A 21,573-nucleotide genomic window follows, 5' to 3' on the forward strand; every position below is an offset into this window, starting at 1 on the left:
ATTCCAGTTATTTCAAAAAAATATATATAGGATTAATTTGAAATGTGAACTGTTTTACTAAGCAGTACTTTCCAAGTCTTTCCTCCTTTGCTCATGTCCCTCCCTCTAAACCCATCTTCCATACACAGAAGTAATCCCAGTCACTTCTTTGGGAGAGATGGGCTGTTTTGAAGTAGAGCCATTTTGGTGCTCAGTAAATACTGTGTTTTCATCAAATTATAACTGATCCATTAATTTTCTGGAAATCAGAAACTATGCATCAACGGAGTTTTGTGTGTTTTGGAGGCTTATTAGGAGATTCATACAAGCACTGAACTTGGTACTCGTCTGACATTTTAAGTACTTTGTATGAGCTCTTACTTAGCATTCTCCCAGCTTGATTAAAATGTAAATGTTAACTATTAATTAAGGACAAACTGTGAGAAATTAAATACAGTGCATTTGTCACTGTATTAAATGTCAAATAGTTAAACGTAATATAGTGAAGTAAGCAACTCGTGAATAATTAAATCAATTAACTTAACCTCACTTTGTTCTTGTAGGTAGTCAGAGAGTAGGCAGAGATTTCCTGGGATGCTCTCATAACTCAACATGTTTTCAGCAAATTATTTTCTGAATCTTTAAAATTGTGTGGATTGATGGTGGATAGCTCTTAAAAACCTAACCAGTTTGTTTTTCAGGTGTTGTTTTTTTTCTTGGCAGGGCTCAAAATTGGGTAATATGGGCCAGATTGTCATGTAGTTATTTTAATTCTCGGCATCACACCACTTTTTTTTGGGAGGGGAAACTGTTTTCAGATTCTGCAGAAATTCAGCCTGCCTCACGGTCTCATTCAGCAGTAATATGCCACTCATTAGCTGGTTGGCTCTATGGGAGGCAGCAGCTCCTGGCACCTTGTTCCTCTTCAGTTCAGGGTTCGGTGGAGCCAGGCACACCACCCCTTTCACTTCTTCAGGAGTATAATTTGTTTGCGTTGAGGCAATAACATATCTGTGGTGGTACTTGCTGTCTCATCCAGAGGTGAATCCAACTTAACAGTCAGCAGCAGCTTCCCCATCTGCCAGAATTCAGGAAAACCCAGGAGTCTCTGGACTGAAATTTCCCTTCTGTGTAACGCGCCAGCTCCTGACTGCTACTGAGTTTGGAACTGTACCCTTTCCTTCCCTTCCTGTCTCCTTTCTTTTTCCCTTTACGTAGACATGATACCGTATGACCGCAGCTCAATTCCTTGACTGTACGAGTCCATGAACTTTATCATAGCATGCATATTCTTACATGCAAATTGACAAATTGCTCTTCAGGAACCCTCTGTGCCATGCAACTTCTTTACAAACATTTGAAGAAAAAAAAGTACAACTAGTGCAAGACTTGAAAACTCAAATTAATTAAAAAATGCCAAGTGAAGACTTCCTGCAAAAAAGAGTTATCAAGCGAAGTGCCTGCACGGCATCTCTCCTGTCCTGTTCAGCACAGCTTTCCGTCATCCGTCATTTTATCTGTTTTTAACCCATTTTTTTATTTTCTCCCAACAGGTTTTATTAAAAATGCACAGTAAGAAGCAGGCTCCAGTAAAATACTATGTTGGAATTGATGTTGGGTCAGCAAGTGTTCGCGCGGCTTTGGTAGATGAGTTTGGGACAGTAGTGGCACACGCAGATCAGCCAATCCAAATTTGGGAGCCCCAGCCAGACCACTATGAGCAATCCTCTGCTGACATATGGGCAGCTTGTTGCTTGGTCACAAAGGTATGTGAAGAAGAACAAAATGAAGGAGATATGTGTTGGAGGTAGCTCTTCAAGTTCGGAAAGTTTAAGGCCTTCCAGTCACTGGCCTTTAATATCCAGTTCTGTGCATGCTGTATTACTGTATAACTTGTAACCATCCTTGTGCATTAAAGGCATCTTTAGGATATGGCTGATGTAGCCTCCCAATGTCTGTTATATAGGTGAGGAGCTGAAGGCCAGACTGAAAAAAGCTTGTGCTATAACTGAAAATAGAACGAAAGGCCTTCCTTTGCGCTGCTAGCTCAGGAGGACGACTTACCCGCTGCCTTCAGGATTCACATCTGTGGGTTTTGTTTCGCTGGTGTATGTTCTAGCCAGGAGACAGTTCTTTGAGGAGTCGAGGTTGCTCAGAACCTGGTAATGCATATTTGTGCGTTGTGCTGCACTGGAGTCACAAAAGAGCATTTATTGTAGAGAAGTTGTAATCTGGTTTGTGGATGGTGCCTAATACAATGTCTGTCATCTGTGATCCAGATTAAGATGCCTGTCCAGTATTACAAGACTGAAATAAATTATATACGTTTTTGGATAGTATCAAGCATAAAACCAGATTGAAATAAACCTTATTATAAGGGAAAGTTTGTACCCTCTGATCCAATGATCTTCCTGTACATGCTGGTGCTAAAAGTAAATTAGTGACCTTGCCTGGCAGTGCACATGTAGGCCATTTCATCGTTCTTAATAAAGCCCCAGCCTGCTCCATGTTCTAAGGTTGGCTTTTTAAATATTCATGATATGCTTGGTAATTTGCAGATGGACAGTTCACCCATTCTCTTGTTATTGATCAGCCTTTTCAAACATTAATGAGCTTGGCTCTGCAGAAATGGCCTGAGATGGAGGAGACGAGGTGAGGGGGAAGGAAGGAAAAGACGGGAGTGACAGGAGTGATAGCGAAGAACAACTTGATGTTAAAGCAGACCAAGTCTTTTATTCTGCTTATTTGATTTTTCTCTTTGTGAATTGCTTTGTTCTCACTCTGGACCTGTTTAAATACAATCTCTTATATGTAAGCAATGAAATACGGTCTCTGAAACTATAGCTTTACAGAGCCAGTAAGAGACAGGCACTGTAGCGAGTCTAGTGAAAGTCTTTTTGTTATAGTACTAATTAAAATAATGGTATTTTTATTGTTGCTGAGAAGTGGCAATTTATTACTGCGTTACATTTTAGGTGTCTTGCAACCTCACTTGGCACTTAATCCATGTGGGTGTTGTGGGTTTTTTTCCAGTGCTGCTGGAAGCCATGAAGTTCAGACCTTTTGGGGTGGTGATATTTTTTGGAAAATCTTCCAAAAAGTATGCTATCCAAACTCTTGGTAGCAGAGCTTTTGAGAAGATGTGCATTGCAGAGGTATTATCACTGCTACAGGTTTTGACCAACTTTATTTTCGGGACCCTTCACTATTGCAAGACAAAAAGCTGTGGTACAATATTACCAAAGCAATTCTAGAAGATTGTTGCTTCCACAGGTGGGAACTGGGTGAAGTAACTGATGGAAACACTTGGCCCTAATCCTGTGTCCATGTTTCCCATGCAGGTCAACTCCAAGCTTTCAGAAAAGAGAGAAAATTAACATTGCTAGTTTTCTGCTACCTTTATTTTCTGATATTTTTGTGCTTCCTGCTTTTATCGAGGACTGTGGCTAGTAAGATTAAAGAGCTATTAAAGAACTTTTCATGGACCTTTGAATTCAGTTTTGAAAACTAAAGAATTTTTGGTAATTTGTTGTATTTTTGATTAGAGGTGTTAAAGAATACTGAATCTCAAAAATTTCAGAGTTTGAGCTTGCATTTGTAACTCTTTTGCTGTACTCATTAGTTCACGTGGTACCTGCATATATATGGATATATTTGTATTCATGTGTGTTTTGTATATTTGCAGAAAGTTGTCTGTGGACTAGACGCTAGCCAGATTCGAGGCATTGGTTTTGATGCTACGTGTTCCCTTGTTGTTGTGGATAAACAGTTCCAACCTTTGGCTGTCAACTGTGAAGGTAAGACTCCAGCACAAAAATTGGTGTCACTGTGCACGTTTTGCCACTGATGGGAGCAAACTTACAATTTCATCCGGATGCCAAGTTATGGGGCTGACTCTTGGAGATATAGATGATAGAAAATCTTTTTTACAAGGGGCTTTTTTTCTGGTTTTACTATTTTAATTCTTCTTCAAAATTAAATTTGAGATGAGAATTACCTACTGTTTGACTAAATGTTTGGCATCCTAAGATCAAATTCATTCATCTTGGCTCAGAGAGACTGCTTCTTGAAGAAATCTCTGCTCATTTTCCTTTTCTGCATGTCTTCTCTTCCTTCAGTCTTTACTAATCACGGCTTTTATAGTGTGTATAAATGCCCATCCACGCTGGCTAAAGGAATGCTAAAAATGTTAGTATAGTCTAACTGCTTACTCTGTCGTGGAGTTGCAGGCAAGACGTTCAGCTTGTGTATTTTATTACACTGCTGTTCTGTCTTTGTCTAGGACAGTGCTAAACTTCAGAAACAGTCTGTGACCTTTTTCTAAAAATTTTATTTTTTTTATTAGTTTTTGAGTAGATGATTCAGAAGACTAAAGAAAAGTCTGTGATGCACTTTTTTCAGTGAATCCCATTTAAGATTAGGTGTGTGCTAAATCAGTAGTTACAGAGCCATAATCATAATTCTGTGTATGTTCCCTTTCTATTCTCAGATGTATTTGTCATCTCCTCCTACCCTTCTCAAAAAACCAGCTTTGCCCCCAAAATGTCCTTCGCTAAATTTAGATGAGATTATTTATTTTTCAGTTTGAGATTCTCTTCTGTTCAATGTCTGTTCAATGCCTAATGATGTCTGGGGCTATTTTGGTCTATTGAGTCAAAATCACTTCTCATTTTTTATTCTCTGATACCCCCAGGAACTTTGAGTTTACACAGTGTTGTTGTTAAATAAAGAGGCAAGAATGCACTGAACACTGTCATACCGGTATGGGCGTGCAATGGTCTGGTTTCAGGCAGTCTCACAGTTCTAAGTTGTATTTCAATCCATGGTGTGCCTTGTACTTCTGCCTGGTCTTGCAGTATGTTTTCAAGATTGTGCATGAGTGGCTGTGTCATGAAGCTGAGGGTGCAGTGTACTTAGCAGGAGAGGAATCTGAAGTGTCATCTGGATTACTGTTCCACCTGTCTAGCAAGTCCTCTGTAGGTTAATTTTGATAAAATGTTCTTTGCTTCTTGTTCTCATGTGTTATGCAGTCTTGCCAAAGGCTTTTTCCTTACGCATCCAAAATAAAAGCATTTCAACAAATTACCCCCTGAAACTGTATTTCTAAAAGGAATTAGGGTAGTTCTCATAACAATAGAAGAGGAAAGAGAATCTCTCTAACTATCTAGCTAGCTGACTAGCTGAGTTAATTTCAGTTTATAACGTAATTGCTCGGATTTTGTCACATTTTTAGGTCTTAGTCACCAAAATGCTTCTTTATATTTTAACTAAATAGGTGTACTTTGTCAAGAAGTTTGGGTTCTTTGAATGAAATATAGCCTACCAGAGCATGGCCTTTCAAAGTTCTTGGATGCTCATAAGCCTGATGAGTTTCAGTCAGCCTTCTCAGTGCTCAGCATGTCTTAAAGTTCACTCAGAGGGCTAGACTTTTATATTTAGATGTCTGCTGTGGATTATTAATGCAAATAGAGTTTGAGTTTTCTATGTAGAAGTGAAAGTGTGAAGCAGCTTAGAGTCTAGTAACTTACAGTACTGAGGTGAGGTTAAACCAGAACTAAAATAATCTCTTTTGTTGTTTTTTTTTCTTTCCCAAGGACAAAACTATAGGAATGTTATTATGTGGATGGACCATCGTGCAGTCAGTCAAGTTGAGCGCATCAATGCAACGCAACACAGGGTTTTGAGCTATGTAGGGGGAGTGATGTCGGTGGAAATGCAGCCACCTAAATTGCTGTGGATAAAGGAAGTGAGTACATCTAAGACTGTGGTGCATTTTTACTAATGATTAATGCCTTTTTTTTGTTAATTTCTGAGAAGGAAATTTCTAAAACAAAAGGTCTTCAGCCTTAATGTTGAACCCAAAGGTGTGCAAAGTAAGGCCAGCCTGAAGTTGTGATGAAAATGTTTTGAGGTTCTTTTTTTCCTCTCAATTATTTAGAAATATCTTTGATTTTATTGAAATTTAGTGTTTGCTACTTGAAACATTTCATATGTCTTTCTTATGTAATTTTAAGGTTAGATATAGATACAAATTTAGTTGCAGGTAATGAACAAGTCCTCGAAATATCCTAGGATTTCGTTATGGAGGCGTATTTCCTGCTCCAAGTACTGTAGCTGGGTGTGCTTACAGGGGTGTAGGTGCTACTTCTGGGATGGATTTATAGCAATTTGAAAACAGCACCATCTCAACATTGGATATTGTGGCCAGAGGTACTGCCTTTGAGGCACTGCATCCAACAGTGAGGGATGTGTGATGTCTTTGACTGCTGGTGGAGAAACTGTTCAGTTAGAGCTTCAATTTAGTTCTGTCCCATCGGTAGGAAGCATACCGTCTGTAGAGGGAAGGTGCTCTGTTCATAATGTGGAACTCTACCTCTGTCTCTTGCGTTTAAATTTTGTGTGTTACAGAGTGACATATGGCCTTTTAATAATAACTGCCAGATAAAAGGAGAAATGCTTGCCACTTGAATTTTTTATAACCTCCTCCAGTCTGGCTTTTACATTTGGTCTCAATGATGCTTGCTGTCATTTTAACAAAGCCCAAATGTAAATTACTTGCTGCCAGTTTCAAGCAGCCAGAGTCTCCTGTCCTTACAAACGTGAAACATCATATAGTAATAAGGTGCAGATTGGGGAAAGGCAAAGGAATTAAGTGGTAGAAGCAGGTACTGACAGATTAATGATAATAGAGGATAATTAATGTTGTTTGTAGATGCTGTACTGAAGTACGAATATCCATCTGCTAGTTCTTTCCGTCTTGAGCTATGAGTATCATATGTCAGTCATTTTATAAATAATAAAAAGTGAAGCTGTAAAAACCTTAAATGAATCCATTGTGTTTAAAACATTTTTATATTGCAAGGTCTGGAATATCAGTACCTGACTGATGAGGAAAGAACAGATTGTGGGCTTTCCGAATGTGGTCACCCAGAGATGTAAGTCTATGCTATGGTCTCAAAGCACTCTGACGTAATTGCTGTAGTATAAAGGGAAGAGCAAGTATTGCAGGGCTTGTTCCCTCCATGAGCAAATGGGTAGGAAATAGAATTCACCTTACCCAGCATGCCAGTAGCAGAGATTGCCTGGCAGAAGGGCATTACAGAACAGGGCTTGCTCATATGTCCCCTTTCAGCTCCTGACGTACCAGCTAAAGAGATTATTCTCTTTGAGAGAGCGGTTTTTTTACCTCAAAATCGGCTTGCTGAGCTGCTCATGCGACAGTTCCTGCATCCTGAGTGGACTAGCAAAGACATCCTGTTAAACTGCTTAAGCTTACGCTGCTTAACTCAGGCACCTTAAGCAACATCTACAGTAGCACCTCAGCTAGCTTGTGAGAAGGAACAATAACATTTATTATGGAGTCGGTTGTAGTTAGTGGAGATGTGGGCAGGTAGTGTTAAGTTTTCTAGCTTTGGAGAGGTATGTGATTGAGTCTTTGATTACTGCTTCTATACTTGTTGCAAAGTAGGAAGGTGAAAGTAATTGTATGAAGAGTGATGGTTTATATTCAGTGCTCATCACAGTAACGTGCCTATATATTACATGACTTTTAGGGCTAGCAGCAAAGGTTCATGTTAGCCTCTGGCAGCTGAAATTCAGTCTCATGTTATGCAAGTGTTCTCACTCTTTGCCAAGGAAGGCAAATTTTACAGTAACTTTGAATGTCAGGTTCTCCAAATGAGAGCTAAAACACCGGTTTGCACGTATGTTGTTATTCAGCAGAGTGTCTTCAAGCAGTCTACAAATAATAAATTACTTAAGTCTCTTCAGATTCTTTGTTATTAATATTTTATAGATGAATAAATTATCACACAGCTATTAAAGGCATGGTCAGGAAAACTACTTATAAAATGGTACTTAATGTTTCCTTCATGTTTTGTGAGTTGTATCGTCTTTCTCTTCTGTGTTTAGTGTATTTCCCTCCTGCTAATACTGCACAGTACCCAGAGGCATGGCAGAGTGAGATTTTGATCTAGCTCATACACCACCAGGAAAAATTATTCTATTCTGATTGCAGGATTATTTCTTAAGCTAGTGATAATGCACAAGCTGGCAAAAAGGAAGTTTGGTTTTCACATCCCTTGGGAGAGTCAGAAGATTAGCAGGTAGAAAGAAACATTTTATTTTTATTTTATCCTTTTTAACTGAGAATATCTGAAGGCTTTGCAAAGCTGAAACTGGAATTCCCATTGTGCTTCTATTTGATTGTGGCAACTGGTATTCAGAAAATAACTGCACTGTACCTGGTTTGTGCAGGCCACATGTTGAGTCAGTTGGCTAGATGGGAACTTCATGGGCATAAAATTAGACTCTCTTTAAAAACATGGCTGTCGCTGTTGCTGAGGAGGGGGCCAAAATGGGATTGTTATGAGCACTGAATATTAGGGCTGAGCACTGAATATTAGGGCTGAGATGTGTTGGCAGAACTGCCTAGGGAAGTTTACATAGTGTCTGCCCAGACTGCGTGCCTGGCTGTGATCATGGCCTTTGGTCTCTCCAGCTTTCCTGACTACTGAATGTCACCAAATATGCTATCACCAATATTTCTTTAAAGTATCGTAGATCTTAGTAGTTTATTTGTCTTATTTAAATCCTCACCTCTGCTTATGTTTTCTGTATCGTACGGGAAGTAACCTTTCCTACCAAGCTACTGCGTGCTCCAGTGAGCAGTGCAGTCTCAGGAGCTGCTTTAAAATAAGATCCCTCTCAAAGCATCCCAAAAGTCTATTGCTATATTGTATAATGCTCTCCCAGAATTTTCTGCCAACCTCTGCAAATACGTACAGTTGGTTCAGGTCCTTTCTGAAAACAGTCCCAGTCTTTCTAGAACAATTTCCAGCCATCTGACTGCAAGTGGTGCAGCCCGCTGCTTGATGCGAGAACCATATTGGGTCAGACCCGAAATCCATTTGACTCAGTATTTGTCTCATTAGTAGTGAGTGTTTTGCTCTGTGAATTCAGCTAATCTTTTCTGAACCCACATGCACTTTTTGCACCTACTATGTCCTGTGATAATGAGTTCCACTATTTAACTATACTTTGTGTGAACAGGTTTTTTTCTGAAACAAGCTCCTAAAATTTCAATTGCCTTCAGTTCTTGAAATGTGTGAGACAGTGAACTACATCATTCCCTAGTCAAGAGCTCCATTGCCTGGACCATGGTGATGGTTTTTTTCCTTTCCTTCTTCAATCCTTTCTTAATATTCCTACCTGATAGTATCCCAGAAACTTAAGGCGAACAATGGATTGGGCACATTCTTCTATGACTGGCCCTAATCATAACTGGCTAAACCGAGGTGTATCCAGAAGCTACTCTGGGCCTTAATCCCTTTGGTAGGCATCACGTTTCTGGAAAGTTTTTCATTAGAAAGGCTGATGTGGCTGTAACACATACAACATGTAGATGTTTTAAAAACAAAACAAAACAAAAACCACAGCCATACACTTTGTACAGTCATGCTCCAGGTCAGTGAGTACATCCTGATATATGCAGATTCACTGTTGACTTTTGCCTTGAATTCCTTGGAACTTTTTTTGAATTCCCCAGGAATCTAATGTTTCTGCTATTAAATGCTTTTGCTGTTTTCCCTCTGTACATATTTGCTTGGGATTGGTGCTGTGCACATTCCATATCTGCTTGCATTGATCTAGGTTTTGCAGAGAGGGTGCAGTGGGGAAAAAACCTGTTTTATGTCTGAAGTTATGATAAAGTAACCTGTAACTAATAATTAAGAACAATTATAGACCCGTTGACATAACCAGCAGAATTAACTTTTGCATCACTGGGAAAATGTGTGATACTTTTCTTTTAATCAAACCTCATGTATTTGTAACAATGAACAGTATGTAATTGGAAGAACCTTAAAATAAGTCCTAATGAAATATGTTCCTTTCAGTGGATCCTCAGTTCTTTGGAACTGCTAACATTGTTTTCTTGAGCTTCAAAGTTTATTTAGGCTGGCATAAATATAAATGTTTCTTTTGAGTTTATTGCGTAACTGATAAATATTCAAGATATTCCCTTGACTTTTCCATGGTCCATGTTCCATATTCATGGAGTCAGTCATATGAAACTGCAGTCTTGCTAATACAAGATAATTTGCACAAATGTGTCTATAAACTAAATTAGTTTGTTAAGAGTCATTTAGGAGACTAGTGATTTAGAGACTTAACTAGATGTGCTTTTGAAAGTAAGTTATTTAAGGTATTGATACTAAATGACCCTTTGGACTGTTGTTATACCTGTAGGTTACTTCTATGTACACTGTCATCAAAGCCTCCCTCTCCCTTTCCACGACGCTAACCTGACTGTGGAAGACCATGTTAGGAGATCCAGTCTTCTCACTGTTTGTCCTAGACTTTCCTAACTGTAGTATCTGAAAACTTGACTTCTGTGGGGAAGGGTCTGACATAGGTCAGTTCAGCAGCATTGCGAAGTGCCAAGTGATTAGACTGTCCCTCAAAGACAGGAATTGAATTTCTATTACTGGAAGAATTTTCATCTAAACAATTAAAAATATTGCTAAAGAATATGACTTAGCAAATTTACTCTGAATTGGTTGGAAGTAATGAAGAAGGAGGAGAAGGGGGAGAGGGCTAAGGTGACCTAACTGTGCTTTTCCATTCCCATCATCATCTTGTTAGAATTGAAGATGACCTCACTGACTGTGAGGAATGAGATGACGTCATTATATGAGAAGTAGATACTGGTCCTTGTATCTTGTGGCTTTCCTGTGATGCTTGACTTCTGTATTTATTTGCATAGGGATGTTGCAGTATTTCTTCCAAGTCACAAGTTACTCTCATCTGCTTCTTTTTGACTTTCTTTTCCATATAATACTTTCTCTTGAAGATTTCTCTTCGGCTCCTCACATTCCCACTGTATGCAGAATAGAGATTTAATTAGAGACTAGAGGCTTCGGGACGTATTCTGTTCTTCCAACTCTCATCTCTATTCCATTTTAGTTTTGAATTAAGAAACTAAACTATGAAGGCTGTAATAGGTCTTTTGAGATCTTTTGTTTGAATGGTATTGGCTTACATTCAGTTTAGTTTGATCGCTGCTGAATCATTTTACCCTCTAGCGCCTTGTGGTTAGTCTACATGAAATTAATTGGGTGGCCTTGATGTTTGTGATTGCAGATAGGTGTTCATATGACAAAGCCATCATTGCGAGTGGAGTTTGCGTGTCGGGGACAGCTGTTTGCAGTAAATGATCAACTGAATGCAGCTACTGTATAGCCTATGGTGCAGTCTTGTTAAAGTGTGCACATCTGTGGTCCGGTTATGAGGAGCATTGTATTTTTCTGCCTGTGTGGACCACGTGTGGTGATAAAGAGAGTCCAGTGTTAAATCTGTAATGTAAAATGAAATTAATATATGTTTTTAAAAAAAAAGCTAATTCCTGTGGATACAGTCACATTTGACTTTTGAATGTAGTCAGCTGAGTTAAGAATGTCAACTGTAGATGAAGTTGAATTAAAGAATCATTATCCTTTCACAAATATTTAGAAACTAGCTGAAAGATAATTCTGACAAAGTCTTCCTGAAGTCAATAAGATAAGTTAGAATGTAAACTTCAGTGAAAAGGAAAGTAGTTCCTGGTTACTGGGCCTTTCAAAATAACCAATTAAATTAACTCCTCTTGCTGTTATTTTCTCAGATTTCTTCATTGTTTAGAATTCTCTTGCAAAACATTATTGCAATAGTTTTTTACTTCTGTAGCTGCAGGTACATTTTCTGCAGCTTTGCTAAGCAGGTTGTACTGTTTTGTTGACTTTGGCTAAAGAAATTGCATGAAGGAGTATGTAGATAGTTCTGGTGGGTAGATGCATGCATGTGAACTGAAAATGTAGATACACACTCCTTCTCTTGGAAATTATTTTGCTGCAAATGTTTGTCACCAACACCACAGCAGTGAGAGCATAGCTCCAACAGAACAATGTAAAAATTGCAGGGAAGGTTTGTCCAGCTCTTGAATTAGTCTGTTAGTATGTTTTTCCCAGAGGTAGCAGAAAAAAAAAAAATCTTGTTTACTAATTTCTGGCTGGAAATTTTATTGTGGCTTGTGCCGAAACAAAAGGATGCTTCTTATGTTTCCCTGACATTACAGATCAGCTATTTCTAAAAAATACTAGAGGTGCTGTAGCATATTCTAAATGGGTGGGGGACGGTGGACTGGGGGCAGGTATTTGCTCGGTAACTGTCTCCAAATGAAATGCAGTCTTCCTACAGTGTGCTTTTACAATTCTGTTTTTAATATGGTGCAGAAGAACAAAGAAGAGCGTCTCTTTAGCAAAAAAATCACTTCACAGAGTGAATGGCTAGCATATCGTTCCTTTGCAATTAATAACTAATATCAATAGTTTTTGAGTAATTTTCTTTTTCTTTTTTTTCTGGCACAGTGGTCAGTGGTCTTTCTGTATGTTACTGTTCACATCTTCAGTTACAGCTGCCTTTTTATGCATCGTTGTTCTTCTTTCTGTACACCCGTGACTTGCAGTGACCAATGGGATAATTTGCAGAAACAATTAAAACATCTCTTGCCCTGGCTATGGAGGGAAGAAGAATAGCAGATGTACTGGCATTAGCTTGGCAGCAGTTTCTTTGTTGATGCATGCCTTCTCCCTCGCTTGCTGCCTTTGCAGCTGGCTTTTTGTTTAGTTGAGTATGACTGGTAAGATTTTGCCATTAAAATAAGTAATCAACTCCATGCTAAATGAGAATGGGTCCAAGCTACTGGGTTCGGAACTGAACTCTTGATTAGAATTGTTTATAAATGCTTTAACAAACAGCTCTGTTATCAAAATCCATACATAGTGCAGGCATGTATGCATAAGTTGTACTTTGGACTCTTGAGTTTGACTTTTAGTTGCAGTTGCTAATCAAGGAGAAGTGCCATTTAAAAAAAAGGATTAACAGCTGGGAGATTTGAAGCACCTACTTTGTCTTCCAGCTGTATCTCTCCACTCCATTGCAGTGTGATGAGGCTTGCAACATGCACGTAAATTGTCCTTCTTGCCTTGTTACAGCTTCTGTCAACTCAGCCTTTAATGTGCCTGGTCTCTCCTTCTGTAGCCCTTTCTGACCTGGACTCTGATGCTCACCTGACCTGTGGTGCCATGCTCAGGGTGCCTCAGGGATTTGAAAATACCCACATGTATCTAAGACAGTGTCTTGGTGGTAGAGACAGTGTGTTGCAGCAAGGCAGTCCACCTTCAGCAGTAGCCTTACTTTAAGAGGTTACTTTCCAAGCCTCCCCTCTCTGCCTCTCCCCTGCCTCCCCCTGTCCCCCCGCCCAGTTCCAGTCTCAAGATGAATCTGATTATTCAGTTAGTTAATTTTTTACCAATTAGAGTGCAACTGGTAATTGCAAAATTGATCAGTTTGCAGCCTTGGCTCTGTCAAGATAAAATTTCTGCTCGCAGCCTATCTTGGTTATCTCAGAATAGCTCTAATGCATGGCTTGGCATCCAATCTGAAGTGTGGGAGATCCAAGTTCTAAGTCCCTGCTTTGTCTGAATTGGAGTAGGGCATGGGACATCAGTTTCTTATATCCCCATGAGTGTGTGCATTAAGTCTTCAGTTGTTCTCTTTCTTCCTTTCAAACAATGTGTATTTGTTTTCTGTAATTTAGAAAAAGAGAGGCTGATACACTACACAGCCTACTATTACATATTGCCTGTGAGATTGAGATTCAAATTTGGGGTTGAATTGGGAAAAGCAGATGGTTCTTCAGTGAATGAGTCTCTTTTCTGATTTTCAGATGACTTAGATTTTGACCTGATCTGGAACTTGAATGCTTACACCAGCTTTCTTTCTTATACTAAATGGTAAAACATTTTCCTGCTTCCATCTGTCCCTCCTGGTTTTAATCTAGGTTTCTAACACACCAGCTTGGGATGATTTTTGGATTTGTGGGTTTTGGCTGATAAGTAGCCATGAAATTCAGACTGATACCCTGTACTCAATCAGACGTCTTGCTTCTAGCCCATCTTTAGTTAATCCTGTGGCCAAGAGGGACCTGATAGAAAGGCTGTCTATAATGGCATTTAAGATAATTTGATTCGTATTTAATCTGTATTTGCAATAACAAAAGTCAAACATCTTTGGTGTTTATATATATATTTTACTTCCAGTGGAAAAAAAAGTGTTTTCACAAACATTAGTTGTCTGAAGATCACTTCACCTTACAAGAAAATTATATACTTGGTAAGAGTAGAAATCAAAGGTTTCCTGTACAGGCACAGACTACCTCAGCAAACCAGTAAAATATGAATGTGAAAGTTCTTTCGGCTTTCCCAAGGAGAATGTGTCCCTAGGTGTTTCCAAAAAATTGTGTTGGATGCTGGAGCTCATGTGAAATTCTGCCTCTGTGTGCATTTTCAGTCCAATTAAGAAGTGAAGAAATACACGTAACACAACAGAAAATTGTGCAGGATGGCTTCATGATAATCTTTTGACTTGTCAAGGAATAAATGGGCAATGGAGGCCTTTCATGTGCTCTGTATCAATTCTCCAATCCCTCACTCTCCTAAACATTCTTGTCTAGGAAGATTATTGTACTTCACAGTTCTTAAACTCTTGGCCCCCGGATATTTGGGATTATTTGTAAGGATCTTAAAAAGTTATTGTTTGGAGGTATATTTGTTAAAAAAACCCCAAAACAATCAGAGAGAGAGAGATGAAGAAAGGGGACTCCATTAGTACCCCTGGAAAATATAAAGATTGAATTAGTTTCTTTACAAGTGAGTTTGGAGGGTGAGTCGCAGGATATGAATACAGCATTGGGAACGTTCCCAGATCTTTTCCACAGTCCTTTTAATGTGGTCACAGATTCCTGACTGTGAGCGAAAATAAATTAGAATTAACTTCAGTGAGTGTCGAAAACATGGAGACTTTTAAATTTGTTTGGAAAAAGCATCAGGGCATGCTATGATTTTTTTTGTCTGTACTAATTAGTGATGACAAAGCATCAAGATGGCAAAGAATGAATCATTTGGATGTTCATGAAACAACATATTTTAGTGTCACTAACATGTGGCTTTTGGGAATTCTTGAAGTAATAGAATAAGGATCCAAGGAGTATCTTTGATGAAACAGATTTGTTTGAAGAGGACAGTTATTCTTAACCCAGTTTCTTTTCTGATTGACACTATTAGCCAAACTCCTGTTGCTTCTTGAAGACTGTCAGGTATGTTAACAATACATAACAGGTTATATTATCAAAATAATCAGGCTGACTGACCTTTGTACTAAACTATGGCACACCTTTGCATTCACATATAAAGTTAAATTTGATGTGAGTAGCAGCCGCATACGTCTAGGAGGTAAGCTAAACCTGAGTGCACCTTAGTTTCTGGAATTCATAGATCCCATTTCAGTAACTTTCTCGATTTGTAAGATTTCGGTTTGAAATCACATAGCATCTGAATTAAGTTATAGAGCCAAATAGTATTTCTTAAGATTGAATTATCTTTTATTTTAATTCAGCATGTACATTCTTGATATTTCACATAATTAATTTTTGCTCCAGAAAACTGATGGCAGCTTTTAAAATGCAGGTAATAACAAAGCTACTAGACCCTTTGCTAAAGTACTTTGCCCTCCTGCTTAACTGTGTACCACAGGTTCTTATAGGGGCTTTTTGAGGGGAGAGGGGAGCACTTGGACTTGCTGTTGACACGGCTTATGCTGTTGAGACTCTCTTAGTGTTTAATATTTTTACATCTCTAAAAAATCCTCTGCTTCTGGAGTCTTGTACAAGAGTCTTTGCCTGAACTGATGGAGAGTAGATGAAAAAGGTGGGACCTAAAAGCTAAAAAAAAAGAAAGCAAATAAGTCATTCCCCAAATTCCTTGTGTAGAGATGAAGACCCACATAGTTTCCCATCTCATGTGCTTCTGAAGTATCTCTCCAGCTCTGCCTTAGCCTGCTAGATGCAACTGTTGACCTAACTTGTGTTCTTGCTGAAGCTGTGCCATCTAGCAGGGCTCCACGCCCAAAATACCCCAGCTAGGATTTGTGTTTCTAATACAACAGCTGTTCTTAAGTGAGATAACTTCATGCTGTTTCAATTACTTAAAAAGCTGGTGGAGGTTTTTAAAGTGATCTTATCTTTCTGTGGAAGTCTGATTTGTGAACCTTGTGACTTTTGTTTGGTTTTGATATTCTTTAGCTATTTTAAAATATCGAGGCCAGAGGTGGCCATTGGATGGTATAGTTGTGTTGTAGGACAGTGATGCTCACTCTTTCTGTCCCACTGGAATAAAATGTTATGCTTGGGGAAACTTTCTTCCCATTTATCATTATCTGATACCTGTGGCAAATGTGGAGATTGTAGACATGGAAAAGTAATTTTAAGAATATACATTGCTATCATAAGCTGAAACCAGGCTGAGATAGAAGAGATAGAAACAAAGAATAGAGCCTGGAGATAGAAACAAAGAATAGAGCCTGGCCCAGGTGATATGACCAACCTCTTGCTTTCTGGACCACTCGCTCTCTGCAGAGTATAGTATTGGAAACTCTCTATAAATGATCTGTCTTGGTAGAAGAGGTGTTTTTTTTAGGAGTTTGGAAATATCATGTGACTATCTGGACCTTGCAGGTATCATTGGAGGGTTATCCTGTAACTGTCTTCAGTTATTCCCTCAGCTGGAGAAATAAGCTTGAACCTCTTTTCAAACAGAAACTTAGGCATTCGTACTGCTTTGTGTATTGTTATGCATTTCAAGGAAATGTTGCAGAGGGGCAGAGTTTGCAAAGATAAAATTCTGTTAATTGTTTGGGTGATTTCATGTGCATGCTGTGATGGCAACTGTAGGGTTGTAGTGTGGATTTAAAGCTGATTGTTACTGGTTAATTCAGGCCGTTGAGAGCCCCCAAATGTCCCAGCTGTGGAAAAAAGCTTCACTGAAAGCCTACAGGTTCTTACATGCTTTGATCATATTTCAGTCATTTTGAAATAGATTCGAAAGCTTTGTTCTTGTGCTCACAGAGCTGTTTATTTTCTTTCTGTACTTATAATTCAAAAATATTAAATTTAAAATGGTTTATTTTATAAAGTAGTGCATTCTTCAAGCAAATAGTTTTTGAGAAAGTTGTCTATTGACTTTGAGACTGCTCTGACATTGAGCAGCTGATGGGGAACTGAGAGAGCCCACGTTATTGATCCGATACATGTGCCTCCGTGAACTCTTCGTGGGAAACTCTTTTCTTATGATCAGTCTGCGGTGGGGAAAGGCTCAGCTCTTCAGGCAGTAAATCACTGTAAAGTGAGTAGAGCAGACTGGATGATCAGAATATTGGGTTTGGAAAAATTGCCATTTTTACATAAATGGCAGGTTTCTTAATTGCATTAAAATAAGGACATGATCATGCCTGGCCTCTAATATCTGCATTTCTAATTTTTTTTTTTTTTGTTAGAACTTGCAAGAATCGTGCTGGGAGAAGGCAGGCTACTTCTTTGATCTTCCGGATTTCTTATCTTGGAAAGCCACAGGTGTCACTGCAAGGTATGTTAATTATAAAGATATGATTTGGTTTTCTTCATCTATTTTCTTATGTATGTTTCTGCTTTAATTCATTTTCACTGGACATGTTGTTATGTACATCTGTCTGTAATTCAGCCTGCTCCAAAACATCTTGAACCTATCTCCTGCTTCCATTGTGCATTCCTGAACACAGTTGTTCCTGTGAGCAGTGTAATTCACAGATACAGTATGTTGCTACAACTGTCGGTTAATTGGTCTTGTACTCCATTTTGGAACATAAATATGATTGCTCTAGTTACTGTGAAATATGCTTCTAATAATTCTTTGAAATCTGTTTTTGTTGAGAAATTTATTGACTTTTTTAAGAATTGGAAGAAAACACTTCTTTGCCGTGTGGGAGGGATCTGGTAAAATCTTGTTTAAAATGGTCACTTTACTGTAAAACACGGCAGCTGTATCACTCCCCAAAAGCATCCTAGAATACTTGCTGAGCAGTTTAACAAAACCCCTTTTAAAATCTTGATTAAAGTGACCAGTACAAGTGAAGTGCATTTGCAGATAAACTAGTCCTTGTGAAAAGTGAGGTACAGTATTATTTATTTAAAATAAAGCCTTATGGACCAATTCCATGCTCAGCTCAGTGCAGTTCACAGTTATTTCCATTGCAGTTTGTGGAGCTGAATCTGTGCAAAAATTAATCTAAAATGAAAACTGGTCGCAGGATAGTTTTAGTTTCTCTGGAAATTGAAGATACCTTTGCATCGGACATGGTTCTTTTTATTTGAGTGCTCTCTTTCTCCCTAGTTAGTCTCCATAATTGACATGATGTTGTTAAATATCTTGTATTACAGAGCAGGAAAGTGCTAGATGATAATTGAAAGATAGTATCCCAAATCTTCCTTCCTTTGGACTTCTAGTCAGATTCTGCTGTATGCTGTGTAACTCTGAACTATGTAACAGAAGAACAACTCTCACCCCAAAGGTCTTGCAATCTAAGCAGTCCTGTCACCTGACGCAACTCTAACTTCAGGAGGATAAATCCCAGGCTCCCAGAGGATGTGCCATGCAGGTTCTCCATCTTGTGGAAGCACTCAAGACTTTGATTTAGAGCTAGCACCCTTTGGTCAGGGGGCTAGGTGGAGAAAGGAGACTGCTTTGTTCCCATAAACTGTATAAGGGTGTGACAGATCAAGTGCTCCTCAAATTTAGGGACAGTCATGTCCTGAAGAGAACCTTTTTGAGGTAGTTGGGGGGGATATGATGACCCAGAAAATAGGTATGTCTAAATGTTCCTTTATGTGGATACAGATTCTTGCCATTTGTCTACTAATAGTTCTGTTTAATAGGATGGGGGAAAATTTTCATCTGCTCTTACATGTATGTGGTAGGAGTGTCTTCGTTCTACCCTTCTTACTTGGCTAGGGACCCTGGTTGGAACTCAGTTCCAAACACGGTTTTAATTTGGCTTTGTGGCCAGATGATGATTAATAGGTGGGATAAAATGTGTGAGCAAACCATGAAATGTTCACCTTGTGCTAATGGTCACTTTGTGCTAATGGCTGAAGAAACTAAAATAGAATACGGTCCAGGTAAGCTCGGAGTCAAATTCTATTTGGAATTTATTTTTAAAGGAAGGGAAGTAGTTTCAGAGAGAATGGTGATATATTTGAAAGAGATTTCTTACCTTGCTTGAGCAGAGGGATCTCCAGCATTGATGAACAGAGTTCCTGCTCTTCCCAGATCTTCCAGATCCATAGCATGTTCTGCCTGTCTTGTTTTTAATAGTGGCAGCCATAATGTATAAAAGAAATCCCTCTCTCTGCCCTTCCCTCTCTCCACCTCTCTTAACCTCCAACCTAGTGTAGCTTGTGAGAGCAGATGGAAAAGAACAATGCCTTCCTGCAAACTTAAAAATGTAACTGTTATTATGACTAATTCTTCAGCTGTTGGGCAATGAATGATTGTACTGAAGTATAGGAGTTACGCTAGCTATGCAGCTCTCCAAGTTGCAGAATTAATGGATTGCTGCTAGCAACTGATGCTGCAGTAGCGGGGAATCTGGATGGAAACGAAGATAACAGCGTGCTTAGTACAGTAAAGCTTTTTATCATCTTCCTTTTGCTTGTTCCTGAAAATTCCCATCTGCCATGATTTTCACAAAACTCTTGCTAGAGTTACGCCATACCTGGTACTTGCTATTCCAATGTAGTATTTGTCCATCTGCTTGCCGCATGTACCTGTCGGTGGTTATAATTTCTGTGAGGTCTTTGGGGAAGGGCAGGTATTTTCTTGGGTCTGTTGTTAGTGCCCAGCACTGTAGGACCCTAATTCCTCCTGTGAACTTCTGTTGCAATAAATATTACTAATAACAGCGAAAGAGCAAACAGATCTTACGAACTAATGATTGTATTCTCTAGTGCTCATCTAACCTGTACAGGAGTACCGTCTGAATTCCTGAGATTAAACTTTTCAGACTCTTCTGCAACCTTTGTATGCAACCAAAATGTAAGGCAGGAGGTTTAAAAGGAAGTTAGGAGGAGGTATGTAGGAGCATAGAGTATGATAACAGAGTTCCTTTCTACTGTCACTCGTGGATGCCTTAATTTAGGGGGCAGTGTTATTTGTGCGTGTCAGGAAGGGAAGAGAAGGATGGGGTAAGAGTAATGCTGTGGACTTAGTGTAGTGGTGCGGTCAGCTGGTGTCAGGCTGTCATGGCTTGCAGTGGACTTCAGGACTGTCTAAACTCAGTGAAGCTCAGGTTATGCCTTGGAAGTAGGTGTGAAAAGGGAGGGTATGGTGGTAATAACAGCTCCTTGGTCCTGCCTGGCTTTGGCTTTGTATTCTTAGCTGTAACTTTTTGGAGGTAAGGCAGAGAATCTCTCTTTAAAAAAAAAAAAAAAAGCTGCAGAAGATTGTACTCAGAAGTAGAGCTGACTGAATTTTTACTGGCAAGTTAATTTCCTTAGAAAAGTTATTTGGATTATTCAAAATCTTTTTGATTGTACTGATGAATGTTGTAAGGGGGAAAGGAATGCTGGGAAACGACTTTCTGGATAAAGTCTTCTCCCACCCTTTGGTTGAGTGTCTTCTATTTTGGATGAAATAGTTCCTTGTACATCCTCCTTTGCTGCCTTAATGTGCTCCCCAAAACTAAGCCCATTGTTTTGGCTCTAGTGGAATGTCTTACAGGGTAACAGAGGAGGAAGAAAAAGACAGGAGAATAAGGACAAGAAATGTTTTATTGGAATCAAACCTACTTCTTTTTCTCCCTCTGCTCTCCCTCATGCAGACCTGTTTCTTGGGAATTTCCTTGTAGTTTGGTGAAGTGGAGTAATTTGTCCTGCATATGTTCATAACACTGGGGAAGTGTGAATTTATCAAGAATAAGATTCTTACCACCTTTCCTCCGTTTGAGCACAAAGGAGTCTATTCAAAGGGCAAGACACAGTGTTAGTCATTGTGAATCATACATAACTTGGCCTTGATAAAAGAAAGATTTAGTTTTTAAAATTTGTTTTGGTGATGGGAATTTTACCAAAATAAATGCAATTCCAAGGGCGCTTTCGTAGGAAAGACTTCTGCACGCATTGAAACTATTACTCTTGCTTCTTTAAATTTTTAAGGGGCTCTTTAAAACATTTTGTATGTATTTAACATTTAAAAACTATGTATAGTCTTCTTGGCTTCAGTGAGATTACTCAGTGCACAAAGTTAAGTAGTGTGTGAGATCAGGATTGAAGTATTTGAAAAGCAGTTCTTGATGTGTGTTTCTGAGTTTGGAATCATTTGTCTTTCACCTTTGTTTCTGCTGGCTTGGACTGCCTTATAGCCAAGTTTTTTTCCAGTGGATGTATAATAAACAGTAAATCCTTCTTACCTGAAAGGTGGAGGCTCAAACATATTCCGAGATTTTTACCTACTGTCTTTGAAATTGCTATATATCTTACCGAACAGCATCCACCCATCAATTGCAAAAGATAAGTTCCAAATCGTTGATTCCCACTGTTCTTGGAAGATTGTTGCCTGTAATATTCCATATTAAGAAGTTATTTTTTATTATTTCTCCTTTGGGTTGATGAAAGACCATCGAATTGTTCTG

General features: G+C 38.9%; 1 protein-coding gene across 4 annotated transcripts in view; it reads left to right on the top strand.

Moving 5' to 3' along the window:
- The first annotated feature begins 1,541 nt into the window (after positions 1 to 1,541).
- FGGY (FGGY carbohydrate kinase domain containing) overlaps positions 1,542 to 21,573 on the top strand; it is a 136,357-nt gene continuing 116,325 nt past the window's right edge. For 2 of the 4 annotated variants that reach the window (XM_059821794.1, XM_059821795.1), the window contains exons 1-2: positions 1,545 to 1,745; positions 17,407 to 17,495. In XM_059821794.1, coding sequence (XP_059677777.1) covers positions 1,545 to 1,745; positions 17,407 to 17,495 — 290 coding nt within the window. Of the gene's footprint in view, positions 1,746 to 3,664; positions 3,777 to 5,573; positions 5,726 to 17,406; positions 17,496 to 21,573 lie in introns of all 4 variants that reach the window. The other 2 variants (XM_059821796.1, XM_059821793.1) reach the window with 2 other exon arrangements.

The sequence above is a fragment of the Gavia stellata genome, chromosome 10 (assembly GCF_030936135.1).
Source record: "Gavia stellata isolate bGavSte3 chromosome 10, bGavSte3.hap2, whole genome shotgun sequence".
Taxonomy (NCBI): domain Eukaryota; kingdom Metazoa; phylum Chordata; class Aves; order Gaviiformes; family Gaviidae; genus Gavia; species Gavia stellata.